The sequence below is a fragment of the Oncorhynchus clarkii genome, unplaced genomic scaffold, assembly GCF_045791955.1.
Source record: "Oncorhynchus clarkii lewisi isolate Uvic-CL-2024 unplaced genomic scaffold, UVic_Ocla_1.0 unplaced_contig_1650_pilon_pilon, whole genome shotgun sequence".
Classification (NCBI taxonomy): domain Eukaryota; kingdom Metazoa; phylum Chordata; class Actinopteri; order Salmoniformes; family Salmonidae; genus Oncorhynchus; species Oncorhynchus clarkii.
In genome coordinates this window covers 102,501-125,805 of record NW_027257952.1, presented here as the reverse complement: position 1 = coordinate 125,805, position 23,305 = coordinate 102,501, and the positions used below count along the sequence as shown (strand labels likewise).

General features: G+C 42.5%; 1 protein-coding gene across 1 annotated transcript in view; it reads left to right on the top strand.

The window, feature by feature from the left end:
- Positions 1-23,305, top strand: part of LOC139394230 (glutamate receptor, ionotropic, N-methyl D-aspartate 2A, a) — a 331,718-nt gene that overhangs the window by 223,044 nt on the left and 85,369 nt on the right. Inside the window, exon 4 of the mRNA XM_071142252.1 lies at positions 9,681-10,112. Within this exon, the coding sequence (XP_070998353.1) occupies positions 9,681-10,112 (432 nt within the window). The remainder of the gene's footprint in view (positions 1-9,680; positions 10,113-23,305) is intronic.

Here is a 23,305-nt window from a genome sequence, read left to right as displayed (position 1 = left end):
ACAATCACCGACACATAACACACATACAATCACCGACACATAACTAACATACAATCACCAACACATAACTAACATACAATCACCAACACATAACTAACATACAATCACCAACACATAACACACATACAATCACCAACACATAACACACATACAATCACCAACACATAACTAACATACATTCACCGACACATAACTAACATACAATCACCAACACATAACACACATACAATCACCAACACATAACTAACATACAATCACCAACACATAACTAACATACAATCACCAACACATAACTAACATACAATCACCGACACATAACTAACATACAATCACCGACACATAACACACATACAATCACCAACACATAACACACATACAATCACCAACACATAACTAACATACAATCACCAACACATAACACACATACAATCACCAACACATAACACACATACAATCACCAACACATAACACACATACAATCACCAACACATAACTAACATACAATCACCAACACATAACACACATACAATCACCAACACATAACACACATACAATCACCAACACATAACACACATACAATCACCAACACATAACACACATACAATCACCAACACATAACACACATACAATCACCAACACATAACACACATACAATCACCAACACATAACACACATACAATCACCAACACATAACACACATACAATCACCAACACATATCACACATATAATCACCAACACATAACACACATACAATCACCGACACATAACACACATACAATCACCAACACATAACACACATACAATCACCAACACATATCACACATACAATCACCAACACATATCACACATACAATCACCAACACATATCACACATACAATCACCAACACATAATACACATACAATCACCGACACATAACACACATACAATCACCAACACATAACACACATACAATCACCAACACATATCACACATACAATCACCAACACATAACACACATACAATCACCAACACATAACACACATACAATCACCAACACATAACACACATACAATCACCAACACATATCACACATACAATCACCAACACATAACACACATACAATCACCAACACATAACACACATACAATCACCAACGCATAACACACATACAATCACCAACACATAACACACATACAATCACCAACACATAACACACATACAATCACCGACACATAACAAACATACAATCACCGACACATAACACACATACAATCACCGACACATAACACACATACAATCACCAACACATAACACACATACAATCACCAACACATAACTAACATACAATCACCAACACATAACACACATACAATCACCAACACATAACACACATACAATCACCGACACATAACTAACATACAATCACCAACACATAACACACATACAATCACCAACACATAACACACATACAATCACCGACACATAACTAACATACAATCACCAACACATAACTAACATACAATCACCAACACATAACTAACATACAATCACCAACACATAACACACATACAATCACCAACACATAACACACATACAATCACCGACACATAACACACATACAATCACCGACACATAACACACATACAATCACCGACACATAACACACATACAATCACCGACACATAACACACATACAATCACCAACACATAACACACATACAATCACCAACACATAACTAACATACAATCACCAACACATAACACACATACAATCACCAACACATAACACACATACAATCACCGACACATAACTAACATACAATCACCAACACATAACACACATACAATCACCAACACATAACACACATACAATCACCGACACATAACTAACATACAATCACCAACACATAACTAACATACAATCACCAACACATAACTAACATACAATCACCAACACATAACACACATACAATCACCAACACATAACACACATACAATCACCAACACATAACACACATACAATCACCGACACATAACTAACATACAATCACCAACACATAACTAACATACAATCACCAACACATAACACACATACAATCACCAACACATAACACACATACAATCACCAACACATAACACACATACAATCACCAACACATAACACACATACAATCACCAACACATAACAAACATACAATCACCAACACATAACACACATACAATCACCGACACATAACACACATACAATCACCAACACATAACACACATACAATCACCAACACATAACTAACATACAATCACCAACACATAACACACATACAATCACCAACACATAACACACATACAATCACCGACACATAACTAACATACAATCACCAACACATAACACACATACAATCACCAACACATAACACACATACAATCACCGACACATAACTAACATACAATCACCAACACATAACTAACATACAATCACCAACACATAACTAACATACAATCACCAACACATAACACACATACAATCACCAACACATAACACACATACAATCACCGACACATAACACACATACAATCACCAACACATAACACACATACAATCACCGACACATAACACACATACAATCACCAACACATAACACACATACAATCACCAACACATAACTAACATACAATCACCAACACATAACACACATACAATCACCAACACATAACACACATACAATCACCGACACATAACTAACATACAATCACCAACACATAACACACATACAATCACCAACACATAACACACATACAATCATCGACACATAACTAACATACAATCACCAACACATAACTAACATACAATCACCAACACATAACTAACATACAATCACCAACACATAACACACATACAATCACCAACACATAACACACATACAATCACCAACACATAACACACATACAATCACCAACACATAACACACATACAATCACCAACACATAACACACATACAATCACCAACACATAACACACATACAATCACCGACACATAACTAACATACAATCACCAACACATAACTAACATACAATCACCAACACATAACACACATACAATCACCAACACATAACACACATACAATCACCAACACATAACACACATACAATCACCAACACATAACACACATACAATCACCAACACATAACACACATACAATCACCAACACATAACACACATACAATCACCAACACATAACACACATACAATCACCAACACATAACACACATACAATCACCAACACATAACACACATACAATCACCAACACATAACACACATACAATCACCAACACATAACACACATACAATCACCAACACATAACACACATACAATCACCAACACATAACACACATACAATCACCAACACATAACACACATACAATCACCAACACATAACACACATACAATCACCAACACATAACACACATACAATCACCAACACATAACACACATACAATCACCAACACATAACACACATACAATCACCAACACATAACACACATACAATCACCAACACATAACACACATACAATCACCGACACATAACTAACATACAATCACCAACACATAACTAACATACAATCACCAACACATAACTAACATACAATCACCAACACATAACACACATACAATCACCAACACATAACACACATACAATCACCGACACATAACACACATACAATCACCGACACATAACACACATACAATCACCGACACATAACACACATACAATCACCGACACATAACACACATACAATCACCGACACATAACACACATACAATCACCAACACATAACTAACATACAATCACCAACACATAACACACATACAATCACCAACACATAACACACATACAATCACCGACACATAACTAACATACAATCACCAACACATAACACACATACAATCACCAACACATAACACACATACAATCACCGACACATAACTAACATACAATCACCAACACATAACTAACATACAATCACCAACACATAACTAACATACAATCACCAACACATAACACACATACAATCACCAACACATAACACACATACAATCACCAACACATAACACACATACAATCACCGACACATAACTAACATACAATCACCAACACATAACTAACATACAATCACCAACACATAACACACATACAATCACCAACACATAACACACATACAATCACCAACACATAACACACATACAATCACCAACACATAACACACATACAATCACCGACACATAACAAACATACAATCACCGACACATAACACACATACAATCACCGACACATAACACACATACAATCACCAACACATAACACACATACAATCACCAACACATAACTAACATACAATCACCAACACATAACACACATACAATCACCAACACATAACACACATACAATCACCGACACATAACTAACATACAATCACCAACACATAACACACATACAATCACCAACACATAACACACATACAATCACCGACACATAACTAACATACAATCACCAACACATAACTAACATACAATCACCAACACATAACTAACATACAATCACCAACACATAACACACATACAATCACCAACACATAACACACATACAATCACCGACACATAACACACATACAATCACCAACACATAACACACATACAATCACCGACACATAACACACATACAATCACCAACACATAACACACATACAATCACCAACACATAACTAACATACAATCACCAACACATAACACACATACAATCACCAACACATAACACACATACAATCACCGACACATAACTAACATACAATCACCAACACATAACACACATACAATCACCAACACATAACACACATACAATCATCGACACATAACTAACATACAATCACCAACACATAACTAACATACAATCACCAACACATAACTAACATACAATCACCAACACATAACACACATACAATCACCAACACATAACACACATACAATCACCAACACATAACACACATACAATCACCAACACATAACACACATACAATCACCGACACATAACTAACATACAATCACCAACACATAACTAACATACAATCACCAACACATAACACACATACAATCACCAACACATAACACACATACAATCACCAACACATAACACACATACAATCACCAACACATAACACACATACAATCACCAACACATAACACACATACAATCACCAACACATAACACACATACAATCACCAACACATAACACACATACAATCACCAACACATAACACACATACAATCACCAACACATAACACACATACAATCACCAACACATAACACACATACAATCACCAACACATAACACACATACAATCACCAACACATAACACACATACAATCACCAACACATAACACACATACAATCACCAACACATAACACACATACAATCACCAACACATAACACACATACAATCACCAACACATAACACACATACAATCACCAACACATAACACACATACAATCACCAACACATAACACACATACAATCACCAACACATAACACACATACAATCACCAACACATAACACACATACAATCACCAACACATAACACACATACAATCACCAACACATATCACACATACAATCACCGACACATAACAAACATACAATCACCGACACATAACACACATACAATCACCGACACATAACTAACATACAATCACCGACACATAACACACATACAATCACCGACACATAACAAACATACAATCACCAACACATAACACACATACAATCACCGACACATAACTAACATACAATCACCAACACATAACACACATACAATCACCGACACATAACTAACATACAATCACCAACACATAACTAACATACAATCACCGACACATAACTAACATACAATCACCGACACATAACTAACATACAATCACCAACACATAACACACATACAATCACCGACACATAACTAACATACAATCACCAACACATAACACACATACAATCACCGACACATAACTAACATACAATCACCAACACATAACACACATACAATCACCAACACATAACTAACATACAATCACCAACACATAACACACATACAATCACCAACACATAACACACATACAATCACCGACACATAACACACATACAATCACCGACACATAACACACATACAATCACCAACACATAACACACATACAATCACCGACACATAACACACATACAATCACCAACACATAACAAACATACAATCACCGACACATAACTAACATACAATCACCGACACATAACTAACATACAATCACCAACACATAACTAACATACAATCACCGACACATAACTAACATACAATCACCGACACATAACACACATACAATCACCAACACATAACTAACATACAATCACCGACACATAACTAACATACAATCACCGACACATAACACACATACAATCACCAACACATAACTAACATACAATCACCAACACATAACTAACATACAATCACCGACACATAACACACATACAATCACCGACACATAACACACATACAATCACCAACACATAACTAACATACAATCACCGACACATAACACACATACAATCACCAACACATAACACACATACAATCACCGACACATAACTAACATACAATCACCAACACATAACTAACATACAATCACCAACACATAACACACATACAATCACCAACACATAACACACATACAATCACCAACACATAACACACATACAATCACCGACACATAACTAACATACAATCACCAACACATAACTAACATACAATCACCAACACATAACACACATACAATCACCAACACATAACACACATACAATCACCGACACATAACTAACATACAATCACCAACACATAACTAACATACAATCACCGACACATAACTAACATACAATCACCAACACATAACACACATACAATCACCAACACATAACACACATACAATCACCGACACATAACTAACATACAATCACCAACACATAACACACATACAATCACCAACACATAACTAACATACAATCACCGACACATAACTAACATACAATCACCGACACATAACACACATACAATCACCGACACATAACACACATACAATCACCAACACATAACTAACATACAATCACCGACACATAACACACATACAATCACCGACACATAACACACATACAATCACCGACACATAACACACATACAATCACCGACACATAACAAACATACAATCACCGACACATAACACACATACAATCATCGACACATAACACACATACAATCACCGACACATAACACACATACAATCACCGACATATAACAAACATACAATCACCGACACATAACACACATACAATCACCGACACATAACTAACATACAATCAGCGACAAGGACATGAGGGGAAACAGAGGGTTAAATACACAACATGTCATTGATGGGATTGGAACCAGGTGTGAACGAAGACAAGACAAAACAAATGGAAAATGAAAAAATTGGATCAACGATGGCTAGAAGGCCGGTGACGTCTACCGCCGAACAAGGAGAGGGACCGACTTCGGTGAAAGTCGTGACATTTGCGACCAAGCTTTAACTTCCTGACTGATGTCTTGAGATGTTGCCTCAAAACATCCACATTTTTCTCCTCCCTCATGATGCCATCTGTTTTGTGAAGTGCACTAGTCCCTCCTGCAGCAAAGCACCCCCACAACATGATGCTGCCACCCCCGTTCTTCCAAACATAACGATGGTCATTATGGCCAAACAGTTCTATTTTCTTTCATCAGACCAGAGGACATTTCTAAAAAAAAGTATGGTCTTTGTACCCATGTGCAATTGCAAACCATAATCAGGTTTTTTTAGGCAGTTTTGGAGCAGTGGCTTTTTCCAAAGTACGTTAATCTCAAGGAGACAGAACGCGTCTCCTTCCTGAGCGGTATGACGGCTGCGTGGTCCCATGGTGTTTATACTTGTGTACTTTTGCTTGTACAGATGAACGTGGTACCTTCAGGTGTTTGAAAATTGCTCCCAAGAATGAACCAGACTTGTGGAAGTCTACAATGTTTTTGTGGTTTTGGCTGTTTTCTTTTGATTTTCCCATGATGTCAAGCAAAGAGGCAGTTTGAAGGTAGGCCTTGAAATACATCCACAGGTACACCTCCTATTGACTCAGATGATGTTAATTAGCCTATCAGATGCATCTAAAGCCATAACATAATTTTCTGGAATTTTCCAAGCTGTTTAAAGGCACAGTCAACTTAGTGTATGTAAACTTCTGACCCACTGGAATTGTGATACAGTGAATTATAAGTGAAATAATCTGTCTGTAAACAATTGTTGGAAAAACAACTTGTGTCATGCACAAAGTAGATGTCCTAACCGACTTGGCAAAACTATAGTTTGGTAACAAGACATTTGTGGAGTGGTTGAAAAACAAGTTTTAATGACTCCAACCTAAGTGTATTTAAACTTCCTATTTCAACTCTACATTAACATATACTGTAGGATTATATATAATATACATTAATGTATATGATTATATATAATATACCTTAACATATAGGATTATATATAATATACATTAACATATAGGAGTATATATAATACACATTAACATATAGGATTGTATATACTATACACTAACATATAGGATTATATACAGTATAATATATACATTAACATATATAATTATATATAATATACATTAACATTTAGGATTATATATAATATACATTAACATATAGGATTATATATAATATACATTAACATATAGGATTATATATAATGTACATTAACATATAGGATTATATACAGTATAATATATACATTAACATATAGGATTATATACAGTATAATATGCATTAACATATAGGATTATATATAATATACATTAACATATAGGATTATATATAATGTACATTAACATATAGGATTATATACAGCATAATATATACATTAACATATAGGATTATATACAGTATAATATATACATTAACATATAGGATTATATACAGTATAATATACATTAACATTTAGGATTATATATAATATACATTAACATATAGGAGTATATATAATATACATTAACAGGTGTCAATCATAACGTTAGATGGGGTTTTAACTGATCGTCCCCTCCCTCTCTCCATCTCTCTCCAACTCTCTCCATCTCTCCATCTCTCTCTCATCTCTCCATCTCATCTCTCCATCTCTCTCCAACTCTCTCATCTCTCCCCGTCTCTCTCCGTCTCTCTCTCATCTCTCAATCTCTCTCCATCTCTCCCCATCTCTCTCCATCTATCTCCATCTCTCTCATCTCTCCCCGTCTCTCTCCATCTTTCTCCATCTCTCTCCAACTCCCTCATCTCTCCCCGTCTCTCTCCGTCTCTCTCTCATCTCTCAATCTCACTCCATCTCTCCCCATCTCTCTCATCTCTCCATCTCTCCATCTCTATCATCTATCAATCTCTCTCCATCTCTCTCATATCTCCCCGTCACTCTCATCTATCTATCCATGTCTCTCCATCTCTTTCTCCATCTCTCTCTCCATCTCTCTCCATCTCATCTCTCCATCTCATCTCTCCATCTCATCTCTCCATCTCTCTCCATCTCATCTCTCCATCTCTCTCCACCTGTAGTTTTGTAGGCTGGGACCTGCAGCACATCATAACATTAGATGCTGTGGAGGAAGACAGTAAGAGTCAAATCATGTTGAAGAAGGTCCAATCCCCGGTGGTTCTGTTGTACTGCTCTAAAGACGAGGGAGTCTTTATCCTGGAGGAGGCTCGCTCCCTGGGCCTCACCGGGTTCGGATACATCTGGATCGTCTCCAGCCTGACCTCCGGCACCACCGAGACGGTACCCGAGGAGTTCCCCTCGGGCATGGTGTCCGTCTCCTCTGAGGACTGGGACTACCCTCTGGAGGCGCGGGTGAGGGACGGGCTGGGCATCATCACGTCCGCTGCCTCCGCCATGCTGGAGGAGTACGGCGAAATACCTGAAGCGAGGACTTCCTGTTACGGGACACAGCCGGAGAAGCCTTCCAAGGTTCCTCCTCTCGCTCTGCACAAGTAAGACATGGAGACGGTGTGTGCGTGTGTGTGTGTGTGTGTGTGTGTGTGTGGGTGTGGGTGTGTGTGTGAATTGCTGTTACCTGCTTTCTCATGGTACTAGTTTGTCTCCTAACTGCCTAGCAACTTGTTCCCGAGACAGGCAACGTGTTCTGTGCTGAGACAGAGAGAGAGAGAGAGAGAGAGAGAGAGAGAGAGAGAGAGAGAGCGAGAGAGAGAGAGAGAGAGTGGAGGAAGAGGAGAGGACAGAGAAGAGAGAGAGAGAGAGAGAGAGACCACCTGGTCTAGTGATCTCCAAATCTAAAGGAGGGCTTGATGAGCCATCTCTCCTCTCTCTTTCTGTTCAACTCCTCTTCTCTCATCCTGTCTTCACTCAGCTCACAGCAGGGGAAAGTTGTTGCAGGTCCTGCCAGGTGTGTTTGTGTGTGTGTGTGTGTGTGTGTGTGTGCCAGCCCAGGGTCTGCCCACCCATCTGCCTGACGAGGGAGTCGGCGGAGAGGGGGGAGAGAGGGGTGTGAAGATAGAAAGGGAGAGGACGAGGGAGGATGGAAAGAGCAGGAATAGTAGAACAGAGTCGTGAGAAAAGAGGACAGGAAGTAGACTACAGCTGTGAGGGATTGGCAGAACATAGTCTGGAAGAGAGAGAAGCAGAACATAGTCTGGAAGAGAGAGAAGCAGAACAGAACAGAGGAGAGGAGAGGAGAGGAGAGGAGAGGAGAGGAGAGGAGAGGAGAGGACAGGAAGTAGACTACAGCTGTGAGGGATTGGCAGAACAGAATCTGGAAGAGAGAGAAAAAGAACAGAAGAGAACAGAACAGAGGAGAGAAGAGGAGAGGAGAGGAGAGGAGAGGAGAGGAGGGGAGAGGAGAGGACAGGAAGTAGACTACAGCTGTGAGGGATAGGCAGAACAGAATCTGGAAGAGAGAGAAGCAGAACATAGTCTGGAAGAGAGAGAAGCAGAACATAGTCTGGAAGAGAGAGAAGCAGAACAGAACAGAACAGAGGAGAGGAGAGGAGAGGAGAGGAGAGGAGAGGAGAGGAGAGGAGAGGAGAGGAGAGGAGAGGAGAGGAGGGGACAATGAGTTTGAGAAGAGGGTTAGATGTGTTGTCCAGTCCAGTCCCATCTCTCTAGGGTTAGATGGTAGTACTATGTGTTGTCTAGTCCCATCTCTCTAGGGTTAGATGGTAGTACTCTGTGTTGAAGCTGTACAGTCCCATCTCTCTAGGGTTAGATGGTAGTACTCTGTGTTGAAGCTGTACAGTCCCATCTCTCTACTGTACAGCCAGCTGACCTATTTCCCAGCATGCCTATCAGCCCGAGGTGGTTTCACAGATGATGGCGGGACACAGATGGTGCTGTTGCGGGTCAGAGACCTCAGCCAATAGGAGTACAGGTCCAAGACACGGTGTGACCTGATTGGCTGTGTTAGGTCAGAGAATGTAGCCAAGGCAGTTAGATCACATGAGATGTCAGGGGAGAGGAGAAAGACCACTGGAGAGAGAGAAGGGGAGGATAGGGGGGAGGGGGAAGGTAGTGAGGGAGGGAGGGAGGGAGGGAGGGAGGGAGGGAGGGAGGTAGAGAGAGAGGGGGAATGTAGTGAGGGAGCGAGAGGGAGGGAGGGAGAGAGGGAGGGAGGGATGGAGGGAGGGAGAGAGGGGGAAGGAGGGAGAGAAGGAGAGAAAGAGAGAGAGAGAGAGAGAGAGAGAGAGAGAGAGAGAGAGAGGGAGAGAGAGTGGGAAGGTAGTGACGGAGGGAGAGAGAGTGGGAAGGTAGTGAGGGAGGGAGAGAGAGTGGGAAGGTAGTGAGGGAGGGAGAGAGAGTGGGAAGGTAGTGAGGGAGAGAGAGTGGGAAGGAAGTGAGAGAGAGAGTGGGAAGGTAGTGAGGGAGGGAGAGAGAGTGGGAAGGTAGTGAGGGAGGGAGAGAGAGTGGGAAGGTAGTGAGGGAGAGAGAGTGGGAAGGTAGTGAGGGAGGGAGAGAGAGTGGGAAGGTAGTGAGGGAGGGAGAGAGAGTGGGAAGGTAGTGAGGTAGGGAGAGAGAGTGGGAAGGTAGCGAGGGAGGGAGAGAGAGTGGGAAGGTAGTGAGGGAGAGAGAGTGGGAAGGTAGTGAGGTAGGGAGAGAGCGTGGGAAGGTAGTGAGGGAGGGAGAGAGAGTGGGAAGGTAGTGAGGGAGAGAGAGTGGGAAGGTAGTGAGAGAGAGAGTGGGAAGGTAGTGAGGGAGGGAGAGAGAGTGGGAAGGTAGTGAGGGAGGGAGAGAGAGTGGGAAGGTAGTGAGGGAGGGAGAGAGAGTGGGAAGGTAGTGAGGGAGGGAGAGAGAGTGGGAAGGTAGTGAGGTAGGGAGAGAGAGTGGGAAGGTAGTGAGGGAGGGAGAGAGAGTGGGAAGGTAGTGAGGGAGAGAGAGTGGGAAGGTAGTGAGGGAGAGAGAGTGGGAAGGTAGTGAGAGAGAAAGAGTGGGAAGGTAGTGAGAGAGAGGAAGTGGGAAGGTAGTGAGGGAGGGAGAGAGAGTGGGAAGGTAGTGAGAGAGAGAGAGTGGGAAGGTAGTGAGAGAGAGAGAGTGGGAAGGTAGTGAGAGAGGGAGAGAGAGTGGGAAGGTAGTGATAGAGGGAGAGAGAGTGGGAAGGTAGTGAGAGAGAGAGAGTGGGAAGGTAGTGAGAGAGAGGGAGTGGGAAGGTAGTGAGGGAGGGAGAGAGACTGGGAAGGTGGTGAGGGAGAGAGAGTGGGAAGGTAGTGAGAGAGAGAGAGTGGGAAGGTAGTGAGAGAGAGAGAGTGGGAAGGTAGTGAGAGAGAGAGAGTGGGAAGGTAGTGAGGGAGGGAGAGAGAGTGGGAAGGTAGTGAGGGAGGGAGAGAGAGTGGGAAGGTAGTGAGGGAGGGAGAGGGAGTGGGAAGGTAGTGAGGGAGGGAGAGAGAGTGGGAAGGTAGTGAGGAAGGGAGAGAGAGTGGGAAGGTAGTGAGGGAGAGAGAGTGGGAAGGTAGTGAGGTAGGGAGAGAGAGTGGGAAGGTAGTGAGGTAGGGAGAGAGAGTGGGAAGGTAGTGAGGGAGAGAGAGTGGGAAGTTAGTGAGGTTGGGAGAGAGAGTGCGAAGGTAGTGAGGTTGGGAGAGAGAGTGGGAAGGTTGTGAGGTTGGGAGAGAGAGTGGGAAGGTAGTGAGAGAGAGAGATTGGGAAGGTAGTGAGGGAGAGAGAGTGGGAAGGTAGTGAGGGAGAGAGAGTGGGAAGGAATTGAGAGAGAGAGAGTGGGAAGGTAGTGAGGTTGGGAGAGAGAGTGGGAAGGTAGTGAGGGAGGGAGAGAGAGTGGGAAGGTAGTGAGGTAGTGAGAGAGAGTGGGAAGGTAGTGAGGGAGGGAGAGGGAGTGGGAAGGTAGTGAGGGAGGGAGAGAGAGTGGGAAGGTAGTGAGGGAGGGAGAGAGAGTTGGAAGGTAGTGAGGGAGGGAGAGAGAGTGGAAGGTAGTGAGGGAGGGAGAGAGAGTGGGAAGGTAGTGAGAGAGAGAGAGTGGGAAGGTAGTGAGGGAGAGAGGGGGAAGGTAGTGAGGTAGGGAGAGAGAGTGGGAAGGTAGTGAGGGAGGGATAGAGTGGGAAGGTAGTGAGGGAGGGAGAGGGAGTGGGAAGGTAGTGAGGGAGGGAGAGTGGGAAGGTAGTGAGGGAGAGAGGGGGAAGGTAGTGAGGTAGGGAGAGAGAGTGGGAAGGTAGTGAGGGAGGGAGAGAGAGTGGGAAGGTAGTGAGGGAGGGAGAGGGAGTGGGAAGGTAGTGAGGGAGGGAGAGAGAGTGGGAAGGTAGTGAGGGAGGGAGAGAGAGTGGGAAGGTAGTGAGAGAGAGAGAGTGGGAAGGTAGTGAGGGAGAGAGGGGGAAGGTAGTGAGGTAGGGATAGAGAGTGGGAAGGTAGTGAGGGAGGGAGAGAGTGGGAAGGTAGTCAGGGAGAGAGGGAGAGGGAGTGGGAGGTAGTGAAGGAGCGAGGGAGAGAGAGTGGGAAGGTAGTGAGGGATGGAGAGAGAGTGGGAAGGTAGTGAGAGAGAGAGAGTAGGAAGGTAGTGAGGGAGAGAGAGTGGGAAGGTAGTGAGGTAGGGAGAGAGAGTGGGAAGGTAGTGAGGGAGGGAGAGAGTGGGAAGGTAGTGAGGGAGAGAGGGAGAGGGAGTGGGAGGTAGTGAAGGAGCGAGGGAGAGAGAAGCAGCTGCAGCTTGGTCTATAGGGAGTGGAGTTCATGCAGTGTGTGAATGTGTGAATGTGTCTGTTGGACAGGGGAGTCTCAGGATTGTGTAGTAAGAGACCTGCTGTTAACTCACACTAGACTGACTTGTTACTTATCATCCCATCTGATTACATAGTAGCTGTCTTGTCTGCATCGAACTGAGGAGCTAGCTAACTAGGCTAACGGAGCCATAACATTACTGCACTTCACACCTAGCTAACTAGGCAAACATTACTGCACTTCTCACCTAGCTAACTAGGCTAACATTACTGCACTTCTCACCTAGCTAACTAGGCTAACAGAGCCAATACATTACTGCACTTCTCACCTAGCTAACTAGGCTAACATTACTGCACTTCCCACCTAGCTAACTAGGCTAACGGAGCCATAACATTACTGCACTTCTCACCTAGCTAACTAGGCTAACATTACTGAACTTCTCACCTAGCTAACTAGGCTAACATTACTGCACTTCCCACCTAGCTAACTAGGCTAACGAAGCCATAACATTACTGCACTTCCCACCTAGCTAACTAGGCTAACATTACTGCACTTCTCACCTAGCTAACTAGGCTAATGGAGCCATAACATTACTGCACTTCTCACCTAGCTAACTAGGCTAACATTACTGCACTTCTCACCTAGCTAACTAGGCTAACGGAGCCGTAACATTACTGCACTTCTCACCTAGCTAACTAGGCTAACATTACTGCACTTCTCACCTAGCTAACTAGGCTACCATTACTGCACTTCTCACCTAGCTAACTAGGCTAACATTACTGCACTTCTCACCTAGCTAACTAGGCTAACATTACTGCACTTCTCACCTAGCTAACTAGGCTAACGGAGCCATAACATTACTGCACTTCTCACCTAGCTAACTAGGCTAACATTACTGCACTTCTCACCTAGCTAACTAGGCTAACATTACTGCACTTCTCACCTAGCTCACCACGCAAAAAAAAATAATAATGTTTTATTTAACTAGACAAGTCAATTAATTACAAAATCTTATTTAGAATGACGGGCTACTCAGGCAAAACCCAGACGACGCTGTGCCAATTGTGCGCCGCCCTATGGGACTCCCATTCCCAAGCCTGTTGTGATTCAGCCTTGGATTCGAACCGGGGTCTGTAGTGATGCCTCTAGCTCTGAGATGCAGTGCCTTAGACCGCTGCGCCCCTCGGGATCCCTAACGGAGGCGTAAGGTTAATGCTGTCCTCACCATGCTTCAGTTAAATACACATAGCACCTCCATTCAGATTCCAGCCTAAATAACAGCCTTCCTGTTGACTTCTGACTCGTTATCAGATTCCAGCCTAAATAACAGCCTTCCTGTTGCCTTCTGACTCAGTATCAGATTCCAGCCTAAATAACAGCCTTCCTGTTGACTTCTGACTCATTATCAGATTCCAGCCTAAATAACAGCCTTCCTGTTGACTTCTGACTCAGTATCAGATTCCAGCCTAAATAACAGCCTTCCTGTTGACTTCTGACTCAGTATCAGATTCCAGCCTAAATAACAGCCTTCCTGTTGACTTCTGACTCAGTATCAGATTCCAGCCTAAATAACAGCCTTCCTGTTGACTTCTGACTCATTATCAGATTCCAGCCTAAATAACAGCCTTCCTGTTGACTTCTGACTCATTATCAGATTCTAGCCTATATCAAATGGATTTATTTGACTTTTTTAAAATATAGATGTTGGAAAGGCTTGCGTCAGTAGCTTGTAGGCTGCGTGTGGAAGCCAGGAGACGACAGGTGATTTACAGCCAAATGTTCCTTGATGACAGGTTTACAACCCCTCACCTTACTGCACTGAGTACTGAATCTTAACACAATTTACACCTTGGAGAGAGACAGAGACAGAGAGACAGAGAGACAGAGAGACAGAGAGAGAGAGAGAGAGAGAGAGAGAGAGAGAGAGAGAGAGAGAGAGAGTGTGTGTGGGAGTAGGACAGGTGTTAGACTTTAGCCCTCTTATTTCAGCGCAGGGGAACCAGAATTACCTGTCAACGTGAAAGGCGTAACACACACACACACACACACACACACACAAAACAAACAGTACACAGGATGATATCATAGTCTGGGTTTAGAACTGGCCTGTCCTCCTCCACCTCCTCCTCTGTTCATACCTCCTCCTCCTCTGTTCATACCTCATCCTCATCCTCCTCTACTCTGTTCATACCTCCTCCTCCTCCTCTACTCTGTTCATACCTCCTCCTCCCCCTCTGTTCATACCTCCTCCTCCTCCTCCTCCACTCTGTTCATACCTCCTCCTCCACTCTGTTCATACCTCCTCCTCCTCTTCCTCCTCCTCCTCTACTTTACTCTGTTCATACTTCCTCCTCCGCCTCCTCCTTTCTCCTCTACTCTGTCCATACCTCCTCCTCCTCCTCTAGACTGTTCATACCTCCTCCCCCTCCTCCTCATCTACTCTGTCCATACCTCCTCCTCCTATTCCTCCTCCTCCTCTAGACTGTTCATACCTCCTCCCCCTCCTCCTCCTCTACTCTGTCTATACCTCCTCCTCTAGACTGTTCATACCTCCTCCTCCTCCACCTCCTCTACTCTGTTCATACCTCCTCCTCTTCCTCCTCCTCCTCCTCCTCTACTCTGTTCATACCTCCTCCTCCTCCTCTACTCTGTTCATACCTCCTCTTCCTCCTCTACTCTGTTCATACCTCATCTTCCTCCTCCTCCTCTTCCTCCTCATCTACTCTGTTCATACCTCCTCCTCCTCCTCCTCCTCCTCCACTACTCTGTTCATACCTCCTCCTCCTCCTCTACTCTGTCCATACCTCATCTTCCTCCTCCTCTTCCTCCTCCACTACTCTGTTCATACCTCCTCCTCCTCCTCCTCCTCCTCCTCTACTCTGTTCATACCTCCTCCTCCTCCTCCTCCTCTACTCTGTTCATACCTCCTCCTCCTCCTCTACTCTGGACATACCTCCTCTTCCTCCTCCTCCTCCTCTACTCTGTTCATACCTCCTCCTCGTCCTCCTCCTCTACTCTGTTCATACCTCCTCCTCCTCTACTCTGCTCATACCTCCTCCTTCTCCTCTACTCTGTTCATACCTCCTCCTCGTCCTCCTCTACTCTGTTCATACCTCCTCCTCCTCCTCTACTCTGGACATACCTCCTCTTCCTCCTCCTCCTCCTCCTCCTCCTCTCTCTTCCCTCTCTCTCTCTCTCTCTCCCTCTCTCTCTCTCTCTCTCTCTCTCTCTCTCTCCATGTCCTTTCCTCTCTCCATCCATCTCTCTGTAGCCTGTAGGAGTAGAGGTATGTCATATGTCCTTTGTCACTGTATGTTAGTGTGACGTTCTGTTCTGCACTCTACTGCCTCTGGTACACACACACACACACACACACACACACACACACACACACACACACACACACACACACACACACACACACACACACACACACACACACACACACACACACACACACACACACACACACACACACACACACACACACACACACACACACACACACACACACACACACACAGAGAGAGAGACAGAGGAGAGGACAGTATATATACAGGACAGAACAGGGCAGGCAGAGAGGAGAGGACAGTATACAGTGGAGAGAACAAGTATTTGATACACTGCCGATGTTGCAGGTTTTCCTACTTACAAAGCATGTAGGGGTCTGTAATTTTTTTAAATCATAGGTACACTTCAACTTTGAGAGACAGAATCTAAAACAAAAATCCAGAAAATCACATTGTATGATTTTTAAGTAATTCATTTGCATTTTATTGCATGACATAAGTATTTGATCACCTACCAACCAGTAAGAATTCCGGCTCTCACAGACCTGTTAGTTTTTCTTTAAGAAGCCCTCCTGTTCTCCACTCATTACCTGTATTAACTGCATCTGTTTGAACTCATTACCTGTATAAAAGACATTTGTCCACACACTCAATCAAACAGACTCCAACCTCTCCACAATGGCCAAGACCAGAGAGCTGTGTAAGGACATCAGGGATACAATTGTAGACCTGCACAAGGCTGGGATGGGCTACAGGACAATAGGCAAGCAGTTTGGTGAGAAGGCAACAACTGTTGGCACAATTATTAGAAAATGGAAGAAGTTCAAGGTGACAGTCAATCACCCTCGGTCTGGGGCTCCATGCAAGATCTCACCTCGTGGGGCATCAATGATCATGAGGAAGGTGAGGGATCAGCCCAGAACTACACGACAGGACCTGGTCAATGACCTGAAGAGAACTGGGACCACAGTCTCAAAGAAAACCATTAGTAACACACTACGCCGTCATGGATTAAAATCCTGCAGCACACACAAGGTCCCCCTGCTCAAGCCAGCGCATGTCCAGGCCCATCTGAAGTTTGCCAATAACCATCTGGATGATCCAGAGGAGGAATGGGAGAAGGTCATGTGGTCTGATGAGACAAAAATAGAGCTTTTTGGTCTAAACTCCACTCGCCGTGTTTGGAGGAAGAAGAAGGATGAGTACAACCCCAAGAACACCATCCCAACCGTGAAGCATGGAGGTGGAAACATCATTCTTTGGGGATGCTTTTCTGCAAAGGGGACAGGACGACTGCACCGTATTGAGGGGAGGATGGATGGGGCCATGTATCGCGAGATCTTGGCCAACAACCTCCTTCCCTCAGTAAGAGCATTGAAGATGGGTCATGGCTGGGTCTTCCAGCATGACAACGACCCGAAACACACAGCCAGGGCAACTAAGGAGTGGCTCCGTAAGAAGCATCACAAGGTCCTGGAGTGGCCTAACCAGTCTCCAGACCTGAACCTAATAGAACATCTTTGAAGGGAGCTGGAAGTCCGTATTGCCCAGCGACAGCCCCGAAACCTGAAGGATCTGGAGAAGGTCTGTATGGAGGAGTGGGCCAAAATCCCTGCTGCAGTGTGTGAAAACCTGGTCAAGAACTACAGGAAACATATGATGTCTGTAATTGCAAACAAAGGTTTCTGTACCAAATATTAAGTTCTGCTTTTCTGATGTATCAAATACTTATGTCATGCAATAAAATGCAAATTAATTACTTAAAAATCATACAATGTGATTTTCTGGATTTTTGAGGACAGTATATATACAGGACAGGACAGTATATATACAGGACAGGACAGTATATATACAGGACAGGACAGGACAGGACAGTATATATACAGGACAGGACAGTATATATACAGGACATTATATATACAGGACAGGACAGTCTATATACAGGACAGGACAGGACAGGACAGTATATATACAGGACAGGACAGGCAGAGAGGAGAGGACAGTATATATATACAGGACAGGACAGGACAGTATATATACAGGACAGGCAGAGAGGAGAGGACAGTATACAGTGCCTTGCGAAAGTATTCGGCCCCCTTGAACTTTGCAACCTTTTGCCACATTTCAGGCTTCAAACATAAAGTTATAAAACTGTATTTTTTTGTGAAGAATCAACAACAAGTGGGACACAATCATGAAGTGGAACGACATTTATTGGATATTTCAAACTTTTTTAACAAATCAAAAACTGAAAAATTGGGTGTGCAAAATTATTCAGCCCCTTTACTTTCAGTGCAGCAAACTCTCTCCAGAAGTTCAGTGAGGATCTCTGAATGATCCAATGTTGACCTAAATGACTAATGATGATAAATACAATCCACCTGTGTGTAATCAAGTCTCCGTATAAATGCACCTGCACTGTGATAGTCTCAGAGGTCCGTCAAAAGCGCAGAGAGCATCATGAAGAACAAGGAACACACCAGGCAGGTCCGAGATACTGTTGTGAAGAAGTTTAAAGCCGGATTTGGATACAAAAAGATTTCCCAAGCTTTAAACATCCCAAGGAGCACTGTGCAAGCGATAATATTGAAATGGAAGGAGTATCAGACCACTGCAAATCTACCAAGACCTGGCCGTCCCTCTAAACTTTCAGCTCATACAAGGAGAAGACTGATCAGAGATGCAGCCAATAGGCCCATGATCACTCTGGATGAAATGCAGAGATCTACAGCTGAGGTGGGAGACTCTGTCCATAGGACAACAATCAGTCGTATATTGCACAAATCTGGCCTTTATGGAAGAGTGGCAAGAAGAAAGCCATTTCTTAAAGATATCCATAAAAAGTGTTGTTTAAAGTTTGCCACAAGCCACCTGGGAGACACACCAAACATGTGGAAGAAGGTGCTCTGGTCAGATGAAACCAAAATTGAACTTTTTGGCAACAATGCAAAACGTTATGTTTGGCGTAAAAGCAACACAGCTCATCATCCTGTGGGCTGTAAATATAAATGTATAAAAAACGTAAATAAAATATATCTTATTTCCTGAGTTCTCCTAATTTTTTTTTTTTAAATAATTTGTATAATATAATATAATTTCCTAATTTATTTTATTTTTTAACATTTGAGAGCACCAATGCTACCTTCAGACAGTTTGTTTTTTAAGTTAGAGCCCTGTGTGATAACACCAACTGTCTCTATCCATCCCGTGGTGTTTGTCATTGATAACATCATAAATCAGGGTTGTGTGACAGCATTTTGTCAACACTACAGATAAATGACTGGACCGATTCATCATTGTCTACTGACCTGTCTGATATCTGGGTGGTTACTAATCTTTGGTGTAGATGTATTGTGGTGTGAATATCTTGGTATTTGGTGTTTAGTATCTTTGGTGTTTAGTGTCTTTGGTGTTTAGTATCATTGATGTGAAGCCCCTTTGGTGTTTAGTATCTTTGGTGTTAAGTATATTTGGTGTTTGGTATCTTTGGTGTTTAATATCTTTGGTGTTTAGTGTCTTTGGTGTTTAGTATCTTTGGCGTGTAGTATATTTGGTGTTTAATATCTTTGGTGTTTAATATCTTTGGTGTGTAATATCTTTGGTGTTTAGTATCTTTGGTGTTTAGTATCATTGGTGTTTAGTATCTTTGGCGTGTAGTATATTTGGTGTTTAATATCTTTGATGTTTAGTATCATTGGTGTTTAGTATCTTTGGCGTGTAATATCTTTGGATTTTGTATATTTTGTGTGTAGTATCTTTGGTGTTTAGTATCTTTGGTGTGTAATATCTTTGGCGTTTAGTATCTTTGGCGTTTAGTATCTATGGTGTTTAGTGTCTTTGGTGTTTAGTATCATTGGTGTTTAGTATCATTGGTGTTTAGTATCTTTGGTGTGTAATTTCTTTGGTGTTTAGTATCTTTGGTGTTTAGTATCTTTGGTGTTTAGTATCTATGGTGTGTAATATCATTGGTGTTTAGTATCTTTGGTGTGTAGTATCTTTGGTGTTTAGTATCTTTGGTGTTTAGTATCATTGGCGTGTAGTATATTTGGTGTTTAATATCTTTGGTGTTTAGTATCTTTGGTGTTTAGTATCTTTGGTGTTTAGTATCATTGGCGTGTAGTATATTTGGTGTTTAATATCTTTGGTGTTTAGTATCTTTGGTGTTTAGTATCATTGGTGTTTAGTATCTTTGGTGTGTAATTTCTTTGGTGTTTAGTATCTTTGGTGTTTAGTATCTTTGGTGTTTAGTATCTTTGGTGTTTAGTATCTATGGTGTGTAATATCATTGGTGTTTAGTATCTTTGGCGTGTAGTATCTTTGGTGTTTAGTATCTTTGGTGTTTAGTATCATTGGCGTGTAGTATATTTGGTGTTTAATATCTTTGGTGTTTAGTATCTTTGGTGTTTAGTATCTTTGGTGTTTAGTATCTATGGTGTGTAATATCTTTATTGTAGTGTAGGGGTGTTAACCCCAGTGTCCTGGCTAAATTCCCAATCTGGCCCTCGAACCATCACAGTCACCTAATAATCCCCAGCTTACAATTGGCTCATTCATCCCCCCTCCTCTCCCCTGTAACTATTCCCCAGGTCGTTGCTGTAAATGAGAACGTGTTTTCAGTCAACTTACCTGGTAAAATAACAGATAAAAAAAATAATACAAAAATTGGAGAAGGGTGTATACTATATGTATTCTATATGTTAATACTAGATATCTGATTGGATGGGGTGTATTCTATATGTTAATACTATATATCTGATTGGAGGGGGTGTATTCTATATGTTAATACTATATATCTGATTGGAGGGGGTGTATTCTATATGTTAATACTATACATCTGATTGGATGGGGTGTATTCTATATGTTAATACTATATATATGATTGGAGGGGGTGTATTCTATATGTTAATACTATATATCTGATTGGAGGGGGTGTATTCTATATATCTGATTGGAGGGGGTGTATTCTATATGCTAATACTAGATATCTGATTGGAGGGGGTGTATTCTATATGCTAATACTAGATTTCTGATTGGCTGTAGAGTCTGATCCTGCTGCTCCCTCTGTTGCTCTAACTGACTGTTAAAATCTCCTGTTCTTTCACCACTCTGCTGCAGTGTGTGTGTGTGTGTGTGTGTGTGTGTGTGTGTGTGCGTGTGCGTGTGTTTGAGTGCGTGTGTGTTGCGTGTGTGTGTGCATGTGTGTCTGTGTGTGTTTGAGTGTGTGTGTGTGTGTGTGTGTGTGTGTGTGTGCTCTCTTAGCTATACTGCAGTATGTGAGTTCTTATCTCTTTTTCTTCATGGCTGCAGAGTGTGTGTGATGTGTGTTTGTGTGTGTGTGTGTTTGTTGCTATTCTGCAGAGTGTGTGGTGTGTGTGTGTGTGTGTGTGTGTGTTTGTTGCTGTTCTGCAGTAGCGTGTGTGTGTGAAGACCTGGTTTCTGTGTGGTGCAGTGGCCCTCCTCCAAACCACTCTGATATTTTGATCCCTCTATGTCTGGTCTAGCAGAACGCTCTTCCTCTCTCTCTGTCTCTTCATCATTCCTCTGTCTTCCTCTCTCTCTCTTCCCTCCTCCTCTCTCTCTCTTCTCATTCCTCTCTTTCTCTTCTCCTTCCTCTCTCTCTCTTCCCTCCTCCTCTCTCTCTCTTCTCATTCCTCTCTTTCTCTTCTCCTTCCTCTCTCTCTCTTCCCTCCTCCTCTCTCTCTTCTCATTCCTCTCTTTCTCTTCTC